We start from the raw sequence: 21,469 nt of genomic DNA, 5'->3' as shown, positions 1-21,469 counted from the left end.
TAATTTCCTATTGGTAAGTGTAAGCAGGCAACCGATCACCTGAAGAACAAGCAAAATGCTCATTCATTGGGCAAAATTCATTTTAAAGAATTCCTGAGGGCTGCCCCAGACTGGTGATTTTTCTAGATGCCACCTATTAAAGAGTAATCCTAATGCCCCCTTTAAAGGGTTCAACTTTCTAGCAAAAGTCAAAGCTAAACTTGCAAAAAGTGGGATCCCACAACCTTCCACAATTGCTTTGAAAGAGCAAAATCTCGCTCTCTGCACTAACCCAGCAGTGCCACATGCTTTACTAAGGCCTCTTTCACACATCAGTTTTTTGCCATCAGTTGCAAAACGTCAAATTTTGAAAAAAAAAAAAAAAAAAGAAAAACGGATCCGTCGCTGTCCTTTGTTTGCTCGAATGGAAGCCTATGGGCGCCGGATCCGTCAAATTACAGAATCCTGCGATGGATACCTTTTTTTTTTTTTTTCTTTTAAACTGAGCATGCTCCGGTTTATTTAGCCAGATCCGCTAGTCGGATCCGTCGAAAAAACAAATCCGTCGCATCAGTTTTTCACAATCTGCGACGGATTGTGACTGATGGCAAAAAACTGATGTGTGAAAGGGGCCGAAGCGCTTACTGAATGGCAACTAATGAGGTTACCACTGGGTTAGAGCAGAGAGCGAGATCTTGGCTCTCTCACTGTGAAAGCAATTGTGCAAGGCTATGGGATTCCCCGCTATGCATGCTAGATACCATAAACCAGAATCTTGGCCTAGAAAACTGGGCCTCTTTGGCAAGGTGGGGAACTAATTACTTACAATCACTTTTGCTAATAGGTGATGTTTAGAAAAATCATGTGTATGGGGCTACCCACTTTTTGTAAAGGGCATCTCCAGACAAGTGATTTTTTTTTTTAAAAATAAGTTTGCGTAAAAATCATCGTTCTCAGCAGCACATTGTCCAGTGTAAACAGGCTAAAGGTACCTTCACACTAAACGATATCGCTAGCGATCCGTGACGTTGCAGCGTCCTGGCTAGCGATATCGTTCAGTTTGACACACAGCAGCGATCAGAATCCTGCTGTGATGTCGTTGGTCGGGGCTAGAAGGCCAGAACTTATTTGGTCGCTGGCTCTCCCGCTGACATCGCTGAATCGGCGTGTGTGTGACGCCGATTCAGCGATGTCTTCGCTGGTAACCAGGGTAAACATCGAGTTACTAAGCGCAGGGCTGCGCTTAGTAACCCGATGTTTACCCTGGTTACCATCCTAAAAGTAAAAAAAACAAACGCTCCATACTTACCTTCCGCTGTCTGTCCTCCGGCGCTGTGCTTTCCTGCACTCACTGTGAGCACAGCGGCCGGAAAGCAGAGCGGTGACGTCACCGCTCTGCTTTCCGGCCACTGTGCTCAAAGCCAGTACAGAGAAGCAGAGCGCCGAGGACAGACAGCGGAAGGTAAGTATGAAGCGTTTGTTTTTTTTACTTTTAGGATGGTAACCAGGGTAAACATCGGGTTACTAAGCGCGGCCCTGCGCTTAGTAACCCCATGTTTACCCTGGTTACCGGCATCGTTGGTCGCTGGAGAGCGGTCTGTGTGACAGCTCTCCAGCGACCAAACAGCGACGCTGCAGCGATCCGGATCGTTGTCTGGATCGCTGCAGCGTCGTTTAGTGTGAAGGTACCTTAAGCAAAAGAGAACGATCTATTATGGATTGCTTTGTGCACATATGAAGTGCGGTCCGCCTGTCTAGTATATGACTGCCGATCGGTTTGCAAGCACCAGACTGGTAGTCATCTATCTACTGCCTACACAATGGGGCGTTCTAGAAAGGAGTGAGAAATCACCTGTAACCCTAATTCAGCACGATATCACTGATGGTCACCAGGCTCTCTCACCTGTGGTTAATAAAGTTGCCCTGAGGACAGGAAGTATCTGGTCTCCTATAAACCTTCATTATATAAGCATTGTATCCCCAAGGAATGCGTTTGTCTGCAGAGTCCACTCCCTGTGGTTTGTAGACAAGGAAACTGCATTAACACTTTACATACAAATGCTTCAAGCTCTGCTGAGCGCAGGGGAACATAGGCTCCACTCTCTCAATGTGGCCTTTCAGAAATTCCTACCCAAAAAAGAAGAGCCAGTGTTTGCCATGTGCCCTTTCAAGACTCGGGTGGACAGAATAATGAATAATTAATCCGGCATCCACAGTCCATTGAGTCAGAAAGATTTCTCACATGGGTAAAACCATTACTATAAAGCCCAAAGCAGGGCTGGATGGTTCCTACCAAGGATGTGCCTAGATATTTGTTATTGGTAACTATATTTTATGCGTGGTTTTCAATTAACTTGTTCTGTCAAGGATGGGGTTAAGTTGTTTTGTTGCTTCTCTTGGAATCATCACTTTCTTTAAAAAAATGTTTTCCATCGACATAGCTGTATGAAAGCTTGCTTTAGTTTGTGGGAAAGTTGTTGTTGTTGTTGAGAACACATCCTTCATTTTACCATATACAATGGCTTGCAAAAGTATTCACCCCCTTGGCATTTTAGGTGCACAGTGCCGGGGGACAGACACCGGAATGTAAGTATGAAGTGTTTGGTTTTTTTTACGTTTACGCTGGTAACCAGGGTAAACATCGGGTTACTAAGCGCGACCCTGCGCTTAGTAACCCCATGTTTACCCTGGTTACCAGGGGACTTCGCATCGTTGGTCGCTGGAGAGCTGTCTGTGTGACAGCTCTCCAGCGACCACACAGCGACGCTGCAGCGATCGGGATCGTTGTCTAGATCGCTGCAGCGTCGCTAAATGTGACGGTACCTTTAGAGTGTATCCTCTGGTGAACAATAATCTTCAAGCCTGACCACAATTGGATTAAGGTCTGGGCTGTGATTAGGGCACTCCAAAACATTTACATGTTTCCCCTTAAACCACTCAAGTGTTGCTTTAGCAGTATGCGCTGGGGAATGGTCTTGTTGGAAGGTGAACCTCTGTCCTAAGTCTCAAATCACTGACAAACAGGCTTTTTTTTAAATCAAGAATGTTACTGTATTTCACACTATCTTCCCCTCAACTTGGACCATGTTCCCTGTCCCTGCTGCCTAAAAACATCCCCATAGCATGATGCTGCCACCACCATGTTTCACTGTGGGGATGGTGCTCTTGGGATGATGAGCAGTGTTGGATTGGGGCCAGAAAGAGTTTATATGTTGGTGGCGAAAAAGTTCAATTTTGGTCTCATCTGACCACAGCACTTTCCTCTATACTTTTGGAGGGTCTCCCACGTCTTTCAGAAACTCAAAATGAGCCTTACAATTTGTGTGTGCAAGTAAAAGGTTTTTCTTTCTTACCACTGTTCCACAAAGGCCATCTCTATTGTGGTTGTATGAACAGATACTCCAGTCTCCGCTTGTGAACTCAGCAGCTCTTTTGTCTCTGTGCTGCCTCCCTGATTAATGCCCTCCTTGCCCAGGCTGTCAGTTTAGTTGGGCGGCCCTCTCTCGACAGGTTTGGTGTGGTACCATGTTCTTTCCATTTGATGATAATGGACTCGATGGTGCTCAGTGGGACATCGTGAAGAGATTGGAATATTTTAATAACCCATCCCTGAACATGTAACTTATGAAGGTTATTGCTTGCACCAGAAATTTTTATGGGCTTCATAGCAAAAGGGGTGAATACATATGCACATATCAAGGTTTAATTATTTGATCCCATAAATTAAATTTATGCCTATATTTTTCTCACTTCCCCAACTTAGACTATTTAGTGCTGATCTATCAAGCACAAATTGGATTAGGAAATTATTTAAATGCTGGCTGTAATGTAACAAAATGGGTAAAAACGCCAAGGGAGAGGGTGAATACTTTAGCAAGCCATTGTATTTATTATTTTTTAGAAAGATAAAAAAAAAAAAAAAAAAAAAAGGTCTCTATTGTTTATTGGGTTTGTTTTTTCACAGCGCTGGTAAATTGATTAAAACGTTCACAAATTTGTATAAAACAAAAAAATCAATTTGGTTTGTGTTACCTTTTTAATTTTTCCTCCCCATCGATGGAACTGTATAGGGTCTTGTTTTTTGAGGGGTGAGAATTTGAGCGCTTTTCTTTCCCTGCTCTTGAAGAGGGTGACCATAAAATGCAATTGTTGCGTTTTTAATTTGTTGCTGTATGGGTTAAATATTTTTCTTATTTTGACAGATCTGATTTTTATAGGGACGATGCAGCATGACTCGATGCAGCATGAGTACACTTCCCCTGACAAAGCTGTCTTGAACAGCGATACGCGTTGGGCTCTCCCTCCATTGCCCTTCACTTACTAGCTGCCCAGTTCTTGCTATATTTTGATTCTGTGAGCCTTCTGTCTGGATCACCCTCTAAGCTGCCGCAGCATGTTCCCCTCTTATGCTCAGGACGGGTGACAGCCGTGCTCCTTCTTCCTATTTGGGGTAATTATTTGGCCATATTTGCATGTGCCCTACCCATTACATACCAGGAGGACTATTTGCTGTGGGTAAGCTGCAGCCTGACAGGGTTTTGCCATCGACAGATATATCTTTTGCTGATCAGGACAGGGCGGCTGTTGCCAGTAATTATCTATATGTGCATACTATTTGACTATCTGCCATATTTGATGCATGTTCTCCACTACTATATGGAAATATTGTGTGTTGGGCACACGTATATGGAGGGAGTTTTGCATGTATGGTTTTAACTGTTTTTATATGTTACCAATAAAGCTTGTTTGATTTATTATAACTTCTGGTGGTGTGCATACAGTATAGTGGCTCTCCTTTTCTTGTTTATTAGATGCAGCATGAGTAAGCGCCGGGCTGTAGGACTACAGCCACGATGATTTTACTCAAACTTTCAGAGAAAATTTAGAAAGCCGGGGAAGGGAAGGGAAGGAAAGGAAAAGGAAAGGAAGGAAGAGAAAGAAAGAACTTGCCTGCAATCACACAGCCAGTGTGATCCATACAACACGCAGTTTGGTCAGCAGGAATTGAGAGACAGGTTCCTCTAAATGCCACCATTAGTGATTGACGACAACAACTAGCTTGTTAAACAGATGTGATTGGCGCTAGCACCAATAACACATTGATATGGATAAGAGATGGATGTGCAGTGCCCTGCCACCACCAGAAGACGGGGCAGCTCCGCAATTGAGCATTTCCGGCTGGCAACCGACACCGAGAACAGCTGATCGGCAGGGGTTGCCAGGTGTCGGAACTTGTCCGATCAGACATTGATGACCTATCTCAAAGATAGGTCATCAATGATAAGGTAGCGAATAACCTCTATAATAGGGAGATTATGACACATTCTCTTTGCACCTCTGTGCCATGTAGTCCCATCTCTGGTCAGACACTGTGCTGTATCCATTACCAGATCTAAGTTTTACATACAGGAAGTAGTTGCATTTTGTTTGGCTTAGAATGGTAAAAAAAAGCCCACCTGGTCTCTACACTTCCTGCTCTAGCAATGATGTCTTGGCACACACGTGTGACCACTGCAGGCAATCATGGCTGGGAAGCAGCAGCAGAATGATAGTGGGGGTTGGGCAACTAATGGATGATAAAATTTGCCATTTTTCTTAGGCTTCTTTCACAGTGAAGTGACGTATTGACGGATGTTGTGAAAATAGAGAAAAACGTGTGTAACGCATCCAGTGTAATGATGGGTGCGTCGCACGAGTTCCAGCCTGAATTTAAGGAGGGAGAGGGAGATTTTTTTTCTTCCCTGATTTGGAAAATGGTTCCAGGCATGCTCAGAATGAAAAAACGGCATACTGCGCTGGATTCCAGTGTTTGACGGTCAGCGACGGATCCTGCGCCCATAGGCTTCCATTATAGCCAACAACGGGCAGCGCAGGACCCGTTACTGAGTGATTTTCCGACGTGCAGGAAAAAAAAAATGTTCCTCTGAAAGCTTTCTCCGCACGACGGACCGCTATTTTCCGACAGGGCCATCCGTCACAATCCGTCGCTAATACAAGTCTATAGCGAAAAAACAGAAACATTTGCAGGATCCGGTTTTTTCAAAACTCGACGGATTTCAACGGGAGGAAAAAGACAGAAGTGTGAAAGAGGCCTTAGATGTAAATATTTTCACTTAGCTGAACAACCCCTGTAATTGCATAGTGTGGGTATGTTGTAAAGTGTGTGTATACACAAGTGCTTCTCACAAAATTAGAATATCAAAAAGTTAATTTATTTCAGTTCTTCAATACAAAAAGTGAAATTCATTATATACAGTCATTACAAACAAAGTGATGTTTTTCAAGTGTTTGGTTCTGTTAATGTTGATGATTATGGCTTACAGCCAATGAAAACCCAAAAGTCATTATCTCAGTAAATTAGAATACTTTATAACACCAGCTTTAAAATGATTTTAAAATCAGAAATGTTGGCCTACTGAAATGTATGTTCAGTAAATGCACTCAATACTTGGTCGGGGCTCCTTTTGCATCAATTACTGCATCAATGTGGCACGGAGGCGATCAGCCTGTGGCACTGCTGAGGTGTTATGGAAGCCCAGGTTGCTTTGATAGCAGCCCTCGGCTCATCTGCATTGTTGGGTCTGGTGTCCCATCTTCCTCTGGACAATACCCCATAATGTTAAGGTCAGACAAGTTTGCTGGCCAATCAAGCACCGTGATACTGTTTGTAAACCAGGTTTAGGTACTTTTGGCAGTGTGGACAGGTGCCAAGTTCTGCTGGAGAATTAAATTTCCATCTCCAAAAAGCTTGTCGGCAGAGGGAAGCATGAAGTGCTCTAAAATTCCTGGTAGACGGCTGCGCTGACTTTGGCATTGACAAAACACAGTGGACCTACACCAGCAGATGACATGGCTCCCCAAACCATCACTGATTGTGGAAACACTAGACCTCCAGCAGCTTGGATTGTGACGTCACCGCTGTGCTGTACTTTACGGCCGGCCGGCGCTCACCAGTCAGTGCGGGAAGCTGACGGCGAGGGACATGACCAGACACCGGGAATGTAAGTATATAGTGTTGTTTTTTTTTGTTTGTTTTTTTACATTTACAACGGTAACCAGGGTAAACATCGGGTTACTAAGGGCGGCCCTGCGCTTAGTAACCCGATATTTACCCTGGTTACCAGTGAAGACATTGCTGAATCGGCGTCACACACGCCGATTCAGCGATGTCAGCAGGAGATTCAGCGACAAAATTAAGTGCTGGACTTTCCCCAGCGACCAACGATCTCCCAGCAGGGGCCTGATCGTTGGTCGCTGTCACACATAACGATTTTGTTAACGATATCGTTGCTACGTCACAAAAAGCAACGATATCGTTAACGATATCGTTATGTGTGACGGTACCATAAGGAACTTTTTTAAACGCTTAGGAAGCCTTTGCGGATGTTGTTTGTTAACTATTCTAACTTACTGAGATAATGGCTTTTGGGTTTTCATTGGCTGTAAGCCATAATCATCAACATTAACAGAAATAAACACTTGAAATAAATAGATCACTGTTTGTGATGACTATATAATATACTAGATGGTGGCCCGATTCTAACGCATCGGGTATTCTAATAATAATCTTTATTTTTATATAGCGCTAACATATTCCGCAGCGCTTTACAGGTTGCACACATTATCGTCGCTGTCCCGGTTGGGGCTCACAATCTAAATTCCCAATTCGTATGTCTTTGGAATGTGGGAGGAAACCAGAGAACCCGGAGGAAACCCACGCAAACACGGAGAGAACATACAGACTCTTTGCAGATATTGTCCTTAGTGGGGCTTGAACCCAGGACTCCAGCAAGGCTGCTGTGCTATCCAGTGCGCCACCGTATTCTAGAATATATATATATATGTGTATGTATGTATGTATGTATGTATGTATGTATGTATGTATGTATGTAGCAGCCACATAGCATATAACACAGGCCACGTAGTATAAATAGGAGCCATGTAGTATATAGCAGTCAAATACTACGTGGCCTGTGCTATATACTATGTGGCTGCTATATACATACATATTGTAGAATACCTGATGAGTTAATACAGGCCACGCAATATATAACACACAGCCCATATAGTATCTAAGACTGGCCACGTAGTATATAACACTGGCAACGTAATATATAGCACAGCCCACATAGTATGTAACACTGGCCACGTAGTATTTAACAGTGGCCACGTGGTATATAACACAGCCCACTTAGTATGTAACAGCCCACATAGTATGTAACACTGGCCACATAGTATGTGACACTGGCCACATAGTATATAACACATCCCACATAGTATGTGACACTGGCCACATAGTATATAGCAGTGGCCACGTAGTATATAGCAGCCATGCGGTATCTAACACGGCCCACGTAGTATTTAGCAGTGTGGGCACCATATCCCTGTTAAAAAAAAAAATATTTAAAATAAAAAATAGTTATATACTCACCCTCTGGGATCCAGCGAAGCTGTGGCGATCCGCGCGCGGCTGCCGCCATCTTCCATTCCCAGGATGCATTACGAAATTACCCTGATGACTTAGCGGTTTCGCGAGACCGCGAAGTCTTATGGGTAATTTCGCAATGCATCTCTGGGAACGGAAGCTGGCGGCAGGCTCGAGCGCATCGTCGGATGAATAGCAGGTTTTTTTGCTTTATTATTATTATTATTATTAACATTAGATCTTTTTACTATTGATGCTGCATAGGCAGCATCAATAGTAAAAAGTTGGTCAGACAGGGTTAATAGCGGCGATAACGGAGTGTGTTACCCACGGCATAACGCGGTCCGTTAACGCTGGCATTAACCCTGTGTGAGCGGTGACTGGACAGGAGTATGGAGCGGGCACTGACGGCAGGAGAGTATGGAGCGGGCGCCGGGCACTGACTGGACTGAAGTAGGGAGGGACTAATTCTCGGCCTGACTGTGCCAGTCGCTGATTGGTCGCGGCAGCCAGGACAGGCAGCTGGCGAGACCAATCAGCGACGTGGGATTTCCGAGACAGACAGACAGAAGTACCCCTTAGACAATTATATATATATACTAGATGGCAGCCCGATTCTAAAGAATCGGGAGTCTAGAATCCATATATACTTTATTTATTCAAATGTAAAAATAATACAATTAATAAATAATAGTAAGAAAGAACAAAAAATGGCTGCACTCACCAGCTCTTGACAATTCTTGTTATTTAAGGTACAGTTACACAGGATCCATGCATGCTTATGAGGGGAGGGATGAAAGACATCAGACGACAACTTTGCGTGTTGTGGCAAATGCCACAACAACGGTTCTTTGCTTAAGAACAATGTCAGGTAGTAGGAAAATACCCAGTTAATAATAGGCAATAGTTCTTTGCAGGAATGCAGATATTAATAAATAGGCAGTTTATATTGCAGAGAAATTGCTGGGCAATAATGGACAATGTCCTTATGTGGCAAATAATAGAGCAATATACCCAATGTGGCAAAGAAGAGGTTAATAAACGGCAGTCTCTCAGTATAACAGTCAGTGAATAATAGGCAGTATATGGAGAAAACACCAAACAAAAGTTCAAAATTGGTGTGAAAATGTCACTGAACCACTTCACAACTAAATATATATAGTTTTGGTAAATGGTATTATCATTTTTTTGACGAAATTCGGCAGGAGCTTGAAGAGCAACGTCACTGGGCCCGCCTCCACGCAGTAGAAACTTGCTGTGAGGTAAAAATTCAAAAATCACACCAAAATGGCGGGCGGAGTGTGTCACAGTACGGCACGTTTCTGATTGGTCGCTCGCAGCAGGCGGCAACCAATCAGACACTGGACACTGTTGACGTCACTTAGCTCCGGACATTAGCTCCGGACATTAGCTCCGGACATTAGCTCCGGACATTAGCTCCGGACATTAGCTCCGGACAGGAAGTTGGCACAAATTGCAGGAAGTAGTATTCTAGGCAATTATATATTAGATATATATATAGACAAGTTTCGCTTTCTGTATTGAAGAACCTAAATAAACTACCGTAACTTTTTGCTGATATTCTAATACACATCTACATACATTCTCCGATGCAAGTCAAAATATTGCGGTGTTTTTCTTTTTTAAGTTTGATGTAATAAGCTACTGCTCCCTTCTACTTATTAAAAACATATATAACCATTATAATCTTTGTGGGCAACAGATCTCCATATCAGTGACCCTTGTAGATTGGTACTCACGAGACCTTCAGTATGAGGCCTCATTCACATGTCTGTTTTTTTCACAAATAGAACATGTAGTTAATGTCGGGGTTGTGGAGCCAGTAAGAAAAACCTCCGACTCCCCGGCACGACCTCACTACTGAGCATGTGCATAAAGTTCAGCACAGATTAATCGCAACTAAAAGTTTACTTCATTACTTTCCCATATAAATTGGGTACAGTAATACAGTGCAGGAGGTGCTGTTAATGTTTTAATAATTTGGGAAAGTTCTGAAATGTCCTATAAACGTCTGTTCTGTTCCTGATCTAAGGTTCTCTGCTTTTAGTGGAGATGAATCTGTGCTGCACTTACATGCATGTACATGCTCAGCAGAGAGGCAGTGCTGTGCTGTACGAGTTGTTGGAGTTTTGGCTTAGGCTACGTTCACATTAGCGTTCCGCTAATGTGCGTCGCTGACGCAGCGGCGACGCGCCCCTATGTTTAACATAGGGGACGCGTGCGTTTTTTTGGTAGCGTTTTTCGACACGTGCGCCGTTTCCGACGCTAGCGTCGGACGCAAGAAAATGCAACAAGTTGCATTTTTTGTGCGTCCGATTTTCGTCAAAAAACGACGCACACGTCGCAAAACGCAGCGTTTTTGCGCGCGTTTTTTGTGCGTCGTGCGTTGCGTCGCCGACGCACCGGCGCGCAACGCTAATGTGTACGTAGCCTTACCGACTCCACAGGCCTGGTGCACAACAAATCGCACATTGACCAATATTAGCCTGTGTGCCAGTGCATGGAGCCAGCCACGTCCACAGCTGGCACTCGTCTGAACTTAGCTTCAATGTCTGCCACATTAAAGCGAAGTTCATGCTGGCATTTGTGGTTTCACAGGAGTTGGGGTGCTGCAGGTTGCCGACTCCAGTTCTTATGAATTCCTACAACTGAAAACTCAGATTTTTACCATACTCTCTACAATGAACGATGTGGCATTCATATCAATGTGCCACATTCTGTCTCTGCCATGGCTGGACAATTCTCAGGTGACAGACAGTCAACTAACAGAAATTTGATATAAAGGTCTAATTTTCCATCTATTACTGGTTGAAAAGGGGAATGGTCTTCCTGGCTAATATTACTAATGCCTAACTAATGTAGTATAAATGTCATAAACAAGCTGACGTAGTAGTAATAGTGCAGGTGGCCAACAGAAGCCACGTTATCAGTGTTATATGAAGAGTGTCGTTGCCGATCCTCTGCGTTCTAATCTCCCAACTATACTGACAGCTGCCGAGTGACATTTATGGGGCATCTAACACCTGGCACACAAAGAACATGAAATACATGCAAGGCAAACAGCGCACTGCAGAGGACAAGGCCTTCCCCAGCTAGTCCCAGGGCTCGTAAGGCAGGTAACAATATCCTCCTAGCCCAAATGGTTGGATAATCCGTAGCAAGATATATGTATATGGAAAATTACACCTATGCAAAGTATATGCCAAATTACACACAGGGGTTCTCAGAGAGCAGATGACTACCTTCTATTGATGGAGACATGTAAGTATAAGCACGATGCTATACACTTTGCTTCCCATGGGCATGACATACGGAGCTCCCATGAGCCCAAATAGGACCTATACTAATTCTGAATGTAGTCGCCTCTTGGTAATACATCAGACTCCTGACTCAGCGCTGGCAGGACGGAGCAATGATTAAACTGTAACTCCTATAGAACCACCATATCCTCAGATAACAGGCCGCTGAAATCAGCGCATCGGTGGCACTACTTCATGTTGCGCGCTGATAAGGCCGCGTAAACGTGCCAATAGCAATCAAATAATGGCTGCCTGTGTACACCGTATATGCTGCAATCACACACGTCTGGCTGATTCTTTATTCGGCGATCACCAAGTAATCATTATGCAGTGACTGGAGTGGATCAGTTAGTAATATAGGTATTAGTATAGGGGTTAGATCTGCTCCTCATTGCACAAAAGTAAGCTCAGAGACGTTCTAATAAGCAGGGTGTTACCACTTCTCATTGTTGTTTGCATTAAGTCTATGAACACATCTGTGCTCACAGTGACAGGCTGGAAACCTGTACAGGCCTTGTCCTGCTGGTAGCAATGGCGGTGCACACAGCACAGCGATACATACTGCCTCCCCTGAAGCAGTGTAGCGACCACAGGCTGCAGACAGATGTAGCAAGCCCTTAGCTGGGACCAGCATGAGCTCTGTACAGACTCACGGCCAAAAGAGCTCCTTTACCTTTGCTGTATCTACTTTAAAGAAACCATCTTAGAAAATTATCCTTTGAGGTCCTGCATGTGCAAGTAAAAAAAATTGTATTCATCCAACATATAAAAGCATGCAATAGGAAATTAAAAGAAAAATAAATTGCAACACGCACACTTTCTTCCCTGAAAACTGTACATTCATGCTCAGGGGTTAGCAACTGAAAATTAGGCTGATGAATTCTGGTGGGTCTGGTCAACGGACTAATGAATACAGCGGCCTCCCAGGTTTGCTCAAAAAGAGGACGTTGGATGAGAGGATTGGGCAGCAGCATTTGTACATGTCTGATCCATTGGTTCTCAGGGAACAATGAACCCCAGAAGTGACCGTTTTCCTGAAACCCACCGGGAGAGTTAGGCTACTTTCACATTTCCGTCGGTAGTTGCCGGTCACAAAGCGTCGGCGCGACGTACCGACAGAAGTGTGTCCTTTCACGTTTCCGTCTGCAGTCCCGGGGAGGAAAGAGACAGAGAGAGACATTTCCTGCCGCGCATGCGCAGATGGAAAAACAGGATACAACGCACAGAAAAACATTCTCTTGAACGTTTTTTCCAGACGACGGGCCGCCGAAATCCGACGCAACCAGTGCACGACGGACGAAACGTGTGGCCATACGTCGCGATCCGTCGGTAATACAAGTCTATGGGGAAAAAAAACGTATACTGCGGGCAAATTTGCAGGATGTGTTTTTTTTCCAAAAACGACGCATTGTGACGGATTCTAAACAACGTAAGAGTGAAAGTAGCCTAATGTGTAGAGTGAGTGGCTGCCCGCACCGCTGACATACTCATGAAGCCTGACAACCCCTCTTCCCAACCCAGGATCCGCAGCATCACCCCACTCCAGCTGGTGGCGGCAGGAGTGTGACCCGGATTCCCGTGACCCAGCTCCACTGGTAAGCTAAAATAACAATAACACGGACCCTCATTTGTTTCCCAATTTTCCTCCTCAAAATTTGGGGCGCGTCTTATGGTCTGGTGCGTCTTATAAATACACTGTACTTTGCAGTCTATATGTATTCACACACGCAAACCTACGTGCAAAGAAAAAACAAAATATGGTAAGCAGCGTATGAGCAGGTATCTTTTTTTCAACAGTATTAAATATGTAACTATATTAAAAAAGTTGTATAGGAACCACAAAAAATGGGCACGGGTCACCGTAGGAAAAGAGAAGCATTACTTACCTGTTAAATCTCGCGCCTGCATTAGTTTACTGTACTGCAGTGACGTCATAGCGTCAAGTGACGACTGCAGCAAATGACAGATATCGGCAGAATGCCAATCATGTAGCACATTTACCCCATCATACAGCTGGCAAACACTGACAAATACACAGCTTAGGCACACAGTGACACGGGGGCCATTGTAAGAAAGCATCATGCAGTATACTGCCTCACTGTAGCTTGTCTACTGCACCATGCCACAGCTTTCTGCCTAATATGCCAACTCATACTGGTCCTAAGGAGACTAAATGGACACGATTACTCCTGCCGAGCTACTGAAGCCCTATGGACAGGCTTTTCCCAGCATACATGATTTGTACATAACCTTAAAAAGAAGTGCTGCCATGGGCTTGCATGGAGCCAAGTAAACCATAGTAGAGACTCCCACAGTCCAATAACATACTGATATAATGTGGCATAAACAGGACGTGAAGATAGGCATGTCGCAGAATACATACCGCTCTAAAGTGAACAGGGCCTTATAAAGTTACAGAACATTACACTCTGCTCCGTTTTCAGGGATTTTACACAATTGCACAACACTCATCCATCTACCATGCAGGAAGGCAAAACACAGACGCTTCCCATACGACACTGTGCACAGCGTCATGTAAACCCGTGCAAGTTCCTTCCTGTCTGAGACCAGGCTATAACATGGCGGTCTTATAACATACAGAGCTAAAAAAAAAAAAAAAGGGGTCCGGGCAGCATTTCCCTATGAACGAGTGGCCGTCCATATACAATAGAGGTCGTCCTTGAACGACAAAGCTGGCATCCTTCCCGGCACTACTACACTCGTTTTACCAGGAGATTTATACAGGCCTAATTATATGTTCTCCCAGGGCAACGAGAACAGTGATGTGTCACCAGCTAATAACATTGTAAACTCTGGCCTGGGAAACTTCCACTGATGATAAAGGCTCAAAACATCATCCTCCAGGCAGCAACGTAACAAGAGAAGCAGCTGCCACCGGTGCCCTGGCACTAAACCATACCAATGCCACGACACCGGGCTCATCAGCAATTCGCTGCAATGGGCCCAGACCCAGGACAGCCTCACAGTACTGGGACTGGAGATCAGCAACAGCGCCACCTGTGGGTGACTGCAGGAAGAGCACCGTGTATTGTTTCTACAGAAGCAGTCAAGGAAATACAACTCCCAATATCCATCATCTACAGCACAGACCGTAAGTTCAATGGTAACATTAAAGCAACCAAACAGAATAACCTAAGCAACCCTAGCAGGAAGGCCAAATAATGACAATCCACACTGACACTATCAGGAAGCAATGTTACATGCAATCAGGATCCCTCTCCAAAACCAGGCACATGATGGAAGGACAGGGGTAGCCCATTGCCTCTTACCAGCACTGCAGGTGGAAGGCGGCCGGACAGTGGTCGCAGCACAGCAGGTCCCCTCCTTCCTTGCAGCTATCGCAGCTGTCGTGGTTCGTAGCCCTGCCACTTCTTCTGGGCTCTTTTTCTGGTCTCTTGCTTTTCTTCTCCCCTTCTTCACTCTTGGGTGGTGCCAGCAGAGCTTGGATTTGCTGGTGTAGGCACAGGAGAAGGTGGAAAGCATTAATAACACAGCACATATTTACTGACCTATCATACATTGTGTACAAGGAGGATCATTGTGGTATGAGGCATCTGATGAGCTGGACGCGTCCATTCACTAGGAGGTCCATTATGTGACAGTTCTTATAGCGTGCAGATTTTATATTCTAAACCAGACACACCCCATAATTTTTTATTTTTTTATTTTTTATATAGCGCTAACATATTCCGCAGCGCTTTACAGTTTTGCACACATTATCATCACTGTCCCCGATGGGGCTCACAATCTAGAATTCCTATCAGCATGTCTTTGGAATGTGGGAGGAAACCGGAGTGCCCGGAGGAAACCCACGCAAACACGGAGAGAACATACAAACTCTTTGCAGATGTTGTCCTGGGTGGGATTAGAACCCAGGACCCCAGCGCTGCAAGGCTGCAGAACTAACCACTGCGCCACCGTGCTGCCCATAATAATCAGTGGGACCCCTCCACTTCCATTTATAGCATTAATCCTACTGCTCCGTTTAGGGCAACAATTCCGTGGGTTCATTCTTAAAAATGTAATTCCCAAATGCAGGTGTGAACACAGCCTTAGCCATGTCAGATGCTGCATTTTCTTAGGATACATCCACACGTGGCTGATTTGTTAGAGAAGTCTCCACAACTATTTCATCTGAATGGAGTTTGTAGAAACCCAGATTCTCTCTGCTGAAACACAATTCAGATGTGTGGAAAGGATCCAGTCTGCATAACGGGACAATACCCTAACTGCTCCATTCACCTCCATGGCTGGTGTCTGATATTAAAGCCTAGTCCCGTAGCTGTAATCTCAGAGCCCATGGCTTTCTGTGCACAATAGTGTGACCTGACCGACGTTGTTAGATTATTAGTCCTTTATTTCAATCATTTCCAAACACCCATAGGAAGCAGAAGACTTGATGCAGATGTGAACAGCGCCATAGGCGGGCCGTACACATTAGCTGTCAGCCAAACTATCGAGTCCCCCCCATACAGAGGAGCGCTGGGCTTGGCTCCATGAGAGCCACTGCCAGGATCATTGTACAGCAGCTCCTCTCCAGGGAGAAGGAAAGGATCGGACGACTGAATCCCCACCGCCTGATCCTCGCACCCCCCCAGACAATCTGTCAGGAGATGTGTATGGCCATATCCCCTAGACAGCTGTCAGATGAACGCCAGCTATTCCTGACACCTCCCTACATACACACGCAGGCTTGGCCTTTAATGTATTCTCAATGGGGAAAAATAAGCCACTTGCAGACAAGTCTGGCAGCGGCTGATCACCATGCTCCAGAACAAAGAGATTGGACATATTGAAACCGAGCAGACTGATCTGCTACACCTGCTCCAAGTAAAAGTAAGACCTGGTATGTTCTGCTGACATTCAGGTGATGGATATGGCATCTTAAAGGGGTTGTCCCCTACTAGCCAAACCTTTTCTTAAATGCTATATTACGACATGGAAGATAAAAGTTAAATGACCCTATGGTAACATCCCATAGATGGTCTATTGAGGCTTACAAGGCATTGTTATGCCACAGGAGCCCTGCAGCCAATCAGCAGTCCCTGATGAGCTGCGGTGCTCTCACTTCCTTTGGACAAGCCTGGGATGTCCGGGAGGTGTGAACACTGCAGCCCATTATGACTGCTGATTGTTATGCCATGCAGCCAGTGTCTGTTTATATTTCACCAATGAGGCATATAGCACTTAAGAAGGGGTAGTCTGCGAGGTGGGAAAAGCCTTCTAAAGGCCAGGGCTGCCCACAAGGGATAGACCCATAAGAACTACTGCAACAAGAAAAGGGGGCAGAGTGCCTAATCTCACCAATCAGATTGAAGCTTTCATTTATCAGAAGCTCCAGAGAGAATAAGAAGCAGCAATCTGATTGGTTGTTGTGTGTCTGCCCACTCACACTGCTGGGATAAGTCACCTTCAGGGAGGTAAAGCCTGGAGAAGGCAGCGGTGCCCGCACAGCACACTGCAGGCTGACAACAGCGAGCACTAGCCTGCACCACCGCCAGACACGGCAGTAATGGAGCGGGCCCAGCACTGCGCATGTCCGCCCGATCATGGCGGAGGCCGAGCTGCTGCTGCCGTGTCTGCACCGGGCGCCCGCCCCTCCCTCCACCATGTACCGGCGATGGCGCCGCTTACCTCCATCAGCCCCCCGGACGTGTCCAGGTCGTACACAATGGTTTTGGCCTCCATGGCCGGAGACGGCACAGCCTGGCGCCTGCAGAACGGGCGCTCCGGGAGGAGAGGACACCGAGGCCTCCCCCGGGATCAGATCCTGAAGTAACGGAGCTCCTGGAGGCGGCGGCAGCTCGGGAGGAACAGTCCTGCTCCGGGGATGTGACGAGGCCTACCCAGGGCCTAGCCGACTGCTCGCCGGTCCCTCCTCCTGCGCTGGCTGCGGTCTGCAGGAAGCATCAGGGCTCCGGCCATGTTGGCCCCGTCTTTTCACAGGGGAGAAGGGCAGGCGGCGGGGCTTGTCTGCGGCACACTGTTCCGTGACGGGCTAGCTGTTGCGCTCCACTCCTTCCGCGGTCGCTTACGTGCGTCTCCCCTCCCCCAGCAGCGGCCGCGCACTTGGCGCAAAGTGACTGCGCGGGAGACAATGCTATGCGCATGCGTGGAACAGAGAAAAGAAGGGGGGAGCGTAGAGTCGCTACAGAGCGAGGATAGGAGCAACGGACGTCACGGTGTTCACGCATGCGCAGTGTGCCAGACAGGTTGTGAAGACGGCAGACAACGTCTACGTCACCAACCTCGCGCATGCGCCCAGAGAAAAAGAGCAAGGCGCTTGGAACAACCGCGAGAGGGGCGGGATACCCTGTGACATCAGTGAGTAGCGCATGCGTCCTGCGTTACAAGGTGCACATACACAACCGGGACACAGCAGGGGGCGCGGCGTCAATACTTCTGCGCATGCGCAGAGATAGCGAAGTGGCGTGTACAGCTGCTGTATACACTGTGAAGGGGAGTGCGCGGACGTCACACGCCGTGCGCACTGCTTCACCTTCCCGCAGACATGGAGTCTTTTTGTTTATGTTTTGGCTTTTGTGCGCATGCGCACATGTATGTGACGGGAGGGCGGCCATGTTGGTGCTGGCATGTACGGAACGATGACGTCCTGTGTCCGGGACAATCAGCTCTTTGTAGCGTCTCCTCCCAAATAGAGTGCATCAAATATGGCAGCAATGAGAGAGCGCTGTGGGCTGTGACTTGGCAGCCGGTAATCTTACACAATGCACCACAAGCTCCAGGGCTGCTATTGTGTGCAGGACAGTGTAACACAGCAATGGCGGAGAATTAGCCAGTCATAGGCCGCCAGGTAATATCCAGCCTGACACTGTGGAGGAAGCAGCTGAGAGGAGATTGCTGACTGGCTACAAAGCATCACGTGATGAGTATTGGAGCTTGCTGATTGGCTACAAAGCATCACGTGATGAGTATTGGAGCTTGCTGATTGGCTACAAAGCATCACGTGAGGAGTACTGGCACTTCTTTCTGCCATAGACATTTATGGCTGTGTTCACACTGTGTTATTGGAGACTGGAGGGAGTTGATTATATGTCATAGCTTACAGTTGGCTGTCTGAGCATGCCCAGTGCGTACAAGCTCTTCCCCAGGAAGACGCTAACATGAAACGTGGCTCCAGGTTACCTCTTTTTGCACTTGCCTGACTATATATATGACTATGATATATTTTGTTGCATTTCTTCTGACTTATCCTGCATGTTAGCCAGGCCCAACTCCGGTATAATTAGATTCTGACGTCAGTCTGCATTCATGCCATAATTAAATGCCATTACGCTTTCCACAGCACTGTTCCTTTATAGTATAGCTAGGACTGTCTGCTATTAACTATTTCATCGTATGGTGCCCTGGAGTTCTGTGTCTGCGAAACGCACGTCAGGATTCACTCTCCTTTTTATTTTAATATGTATAGTCAGAGCCAAAAGTATTGGCACCCTTGAAGTTGTTCCAGAAAATAAAGTCTGTCAAATTCTTGCAGCCACACGTTTTGTTACACACATTTTTTTTAGACAAAAAGGCAAATTGGACATAATATCACACAAAGTCCCAAAATGAGTTAGACAAAATGGTGGGTAAACCACTTGGTTTCTATCATATGATGCTCATTCAAACTCACATGTGGCAAGTAACAGATGTGGGCAATGTGAAAATCACACCTAAAACCAGATAAAAATTGGAGAAGTTGACTCAAGCTTTGCATTTGTGTCTGTGTGGGCCAAATTAAAGGGAACCTGTCAGCAGGGTTGTGCACAGTAACCTACACACAGTGTACAAAATTGTGCCATGTTGGCGCCGTTATATTGATTACAATGATACCTTGGTTGATGAAATCCGTTGTGTTGTTTAATCTTTATTTTCATTTTTTAGTTAATTATATGCTCGTGCCCCGGGCGGCCATTGGGGGGGGGGGGTCTCTGTATGTGGTGCTCTGATTAGGTATTCATAATGCAGACTGCTGACAGGTCGCTGATCCCTCACTGACTGCCCCCTAGTTTGCATAATGAATATCTGTAAATACTTTAAAGGGAACCTGTCACCCCCAAAATTGAAGATGAGCTAAGCCCACCGGCATCAGGGGCTTATCTACAGCATTCTGTAATGCTGTAGATAAGCCCCTGATGTATCCTGAAAGGTGAGAAAAAGAGGTTAGATTATACTCACCCAGGGGCGGCCCCGCTGCGGTCCGATGGGCGTCGCGGTCTGGTCTGGGGCCTCCCATATTCTTACGATGACGTCCCCTTGTCTACATCTCCGGCGCAGGCGTACTTTGCCCTGTTGAGGGCAGAGCAAAGTACTGGAAAGAGAAGGAGATCCAGCTCAACGAAATAGTGAAAAATTAAAAAAAAATTAAAACCAAGGTCAACGCGTTTCCGGTGACTAAGCACCCTTAATCATGATTAAGGGTGCTTAGTCACCGGAAACGCGTTGACCTTGGTTTTAATTTTTTTGTATGCTCATGTTTTGTCCTTTCACTATATTTTAAGTGAAATAAATTATGGATTTTTCACTATTTCGTTGAGCTGGATCTCCTTCTCTTTCCTGTTCGTCCACGCCCTGACACAGCGGTTCCGTGCTCCGAGCTCTTGGGAATGTCGGTATGGTGAGCTGGATTTTGTTTTTTCCTGTAGAGCAAAGTACTGCAGTGCGCAGGAGCCGGGAAAGGTCAGAGAGGCCCAGCGCCTGCGCACTGCAGTACTTTGCTCTGCCATCAACAGGGCAGACAACGTACGCCTGCGCCAGAGCCGCAGCGTAAAGACAAGAAGAGGACGTCATCGTAAGAAGTTAGGAGGCCCCGGACCGCGACACCCAACATACCAGGACCGCCCCGGGTGAGTATAATCTAACATCTTTTTCTCATCTTTCAGGATACATTGGGTCTTATCTACAGCATTCCAGAATGCTGTAGATAAGCCCCTGATGCTGGTGGGCTTAGCTGACCTTCCATTTTGGGGGTGACAGGTTCCCTTTAACAAAAAAGAAAAGAACCTTCTGCAGGCAGGTGACAGCCATGGTTCCTGCCCTGCAGCATAATCGCTTGTTTGATGTCCCAACAATACATGTTCTTGATGTTATTCAGCTAGAGTAAATAATCAATTTGAAAATGGCGCCTGCGCAGTAGCAGCTATCGGTGTACATATCGTGTATACACCAATATAGGTATCGTATATACACCGGTAGCTGCTACTGCACAGGCGTGGCGGGCGCCATTTTCAAAGATGTAAGAAGCTTGTTGACCGTTATAGGAAGCGATTGATTGCAGTTATTCATTCGAAAAGGGTGGGCAACCAAATATTAAGTTGACAGTGCCAACAATTTTGTCCGGTCAATTTTTGGGATTTTGTGTGAAATAATGTTCAATTTGCCTTTTTTTCTGCTGTTCCAGTGCACACAAAGGAAGAAAATATGTGTATAATAAATGAATGTTTACTTGGAATAGTTTTCTGGGAGAAATACTTCATTTACTGGAACAATTTCAAGAGTGCCAACACTTTCGGCCATGACTTTATGTCTCATCAATATTAATTAAGTTTACTCTCATTTTATGTGGGCGATTTTGCTTCAACTCTTTCCTATAAAGCTTGTAAGCGCTGCTTGTTCCCCTATTTCTACACTTCTTTACCGTCTAATTTTGACACCAGGCGCTTCCTCTTTAGTGAAAGGTGAGCGGCGCCACTATCCAACGCCAGGGAGATCCTGGCCACAC

The 21,469-nt window shown here is 45.9% G+C and overlaps 1 protein-coding gene across 1 annotated transcript in view; it reads right to left on the bottom strand.

Annotated features, from left to right (window-relative positions):
• The window catches only part of PHF12 (PHD finger protein 12), a 50,833-nt gene extending 33,041 nt beyond the window's left edge, over positions 1 to 17,792 (bottom strand). The window contains exons 1-2 of the mRNA XM_069761207.1: positions 17,380 to 17,792; positions 15,015 to 15,196 (exon numbers count right to left, since the gene is read on the bottom strand). Coding sequence (XP_069617308.1) covers positions 15,015 to 15,196; positions 17,380 to 17,433 — 236 coding nt within the window. The 5' untranslated portion in view covers positions 17,434 to 17,792. The remainder of the gene's footprint in view (positions 1 to 15,014; positions 15,197 to 17,379) is intronic.
• Between the last annotated feature and the right edge of the window lie 3,677 nt (positions 17,793 to 21,469).

This window comes from Ranitomeya imitator, chromosome 3 (genome assembly GCF_032444005.1).
Source record: "Ranitomeya imitator isolate aRanImi1 chromosome 3, aRanImi1.pri, whole genome shotgun sequence".
NCBI lineage: Eukaryota > Metazoa > Chordata > Amphibia > Anura > Dendrobatidae > Ranitomeya > Ranitomeya imitator.
This window is presented reverse-complemented; position numbering and strand designations above follow the sequence as displayed.